Source organism: Poecilia reticulata, linkage group LG18 (assembly GCF_000633615.1).
Source record: "Poecilia reticulata strain Guanapo linkage group LG18, Guppy_female_1.0+MT, whole genome shotgun sequence".
Taxonomy (NCBI): domain Eukaryota; kingdom Metazoa; phylum Chordata; class Actinopteri; order Cyprinodontiformes; family Poeciliidae; genus Poecilia; species Poecilia reticulata.
The window spans coordinates 21,693,126-21,694,894 of NC_024348.1; the positions used below are offsets into that span (position 1 = coordinate 21,693,126).

General features: G+C 40.9%; 1 protein-coding gene across 1 annotated transcript in view; it reads left to right on the plus strand.

Moving 5' to 3' along the window:
* ttc39b (tetratricopeptide repeat domain 39B) overlaps positions 1–1,769 on the plus strand; it is a 13,904-nt gene that overhangs the window by 10,782 nt on the left and 1,353 nt on the right. Inside the window, 2 exon segments of the mRNA XM_017310399.1 lie at positions 566–683; positions 770–886. Coding sequence (XP_017165888.1) covers positions 566–683; positions 770–886 — 235 coding nt within the window.

Consider the following 1,769-nt stretch of genomic DNA (forward strand, 5'->3'; position numbering starts at 1 on the left):
CTGCAGCTCAAAATGCTGCAGCTCAAAACGCTGCAGCTCAAAATGCTGCAGCTCAAAACACTGCAGCTCCAAATGCTGCAGCTCAAAACGCTGCAGCTCAAAATGCTGCAGCTCGAAATGTTGCTGCTCGAAATGCTGCAGCTCAAAACGCTGCAGCTCGAAATGTTGCTGCTCGAAATGCTGCAGCTCAAAACGCTGCAGCTCAATGCTGCAGCTAGGCCTGTTGCAATAAACAATAAATTAATCACGATAAATTAAAATGAACTCAATCATTTCCTTTTGCTTGATTTATAATTTTTCTCTTTTCTTTCTTTTTACCAAAATCTGGATGATAAAAGTTTTCAGTCTGGTGTTTTGATCTCAACTGACTTTTACAGTGAAATCAACCGAATAAAAACGATATTAGCTGATCAACGTTTGAAAGTTTACAGGAGTAAACCACTTTATCACACAAAAGCTGATTTGAGGAAGTAAAATTCAAACGGAGCACCGTCCAGCTTTACGTCAGAGTCTTTTGAGCATGCTAACATGCTAACACGCTAACAGTTTGCTGTCCGTCTCTCAGATCCGTCCGAGTTCCACCCAGATGACAGCGGCCTGGTCCAGATGCTGAAGGGTCTCTGCCTGAAACATCTGGGCAGGTTGCTTCAGGCTGAGCTGTGCTTCACACAGGTCCTCTCCAGGTAACACACACAGATAACCTGGGTTGGCCTCTTCCTGCTGCTGCTTACGTCCTCCTGGTGAAGATCACGTCTGTGTGTGTTTGCAGCGAGAGTCGCATCAGATACGACCACTACCTGATCCCGTTCTCCCTCTATGAGTTGGGTCTGCTGTACAAACAACAGGGCGACTTCGTTAAGGCCGCCGCTTACATCGAGAAAGCCAAGTAAGTTCATCTTTGATTCAACAGACAGGAATTACATTTAAAACCTGTTAACATGTTTTAAATCAACACAAGTTTTGCTTTAATAAATCCTCAGTTTTGCCTTTAAAAAACCAAGCATGAGCTGCGTTTCCATTACAAATGTGCACAAAATTTTGTCTGTTTCGCTAATGTCAAAAATAAAATGACAATTTTACAAATGCAACGTCTGCGTTAAATAAGAAACTCAACAAAAATCACACGTGAATAAGTTTTACTCGATAAATCATAAAAACATCATCCTCCAGCTACTTCCTGTTGTCTTCTTTGTGGTTTTCGCCAGAAGCAATATCTGCTTGTTGATCATGTGACTCATGACGTGATTAAGTGTTTCCATTACAGTTTGAGAAATAAACCAATTTTGATACGGCCAAAGAAAACCCACCGCATCCTATCAACAAAACATATAAAAAAACAAGAGATTTTAAATAAATAAGCAAATTTATTTTCAAAATGTCAAATCGCTCCAGTTTTTCATATGAGACAATCTTTCGTCTTAGGATGTTTTCACACCTGATGGTCCAGTTGAATCCCGGTTCTCTTTCTCACTGCACTGAGACAAGCAATCAAAACTAATTGAAAAATATGTTCCCCTTCTCACCTCTGGGGGCGCTGCACCAAGAACCACTGGAGGAAACATCTCAAAACCCTAAACCAGTGGTTCTTAACCTTTTTGAGGTACCGAACCCACCAGTTTCATATGCGTCTTCACTGAACCCTTCTGCAGTGATAAATAAAATATGATTTCCCAACTAGAGTCTAGTTGGGTCACCCTAAGATCACTAAGTCTTCTTAAAGGTAGAGTCTCTGAGATCAGTTCTTCAAACTATAGTCAGTTTTTTCAGCA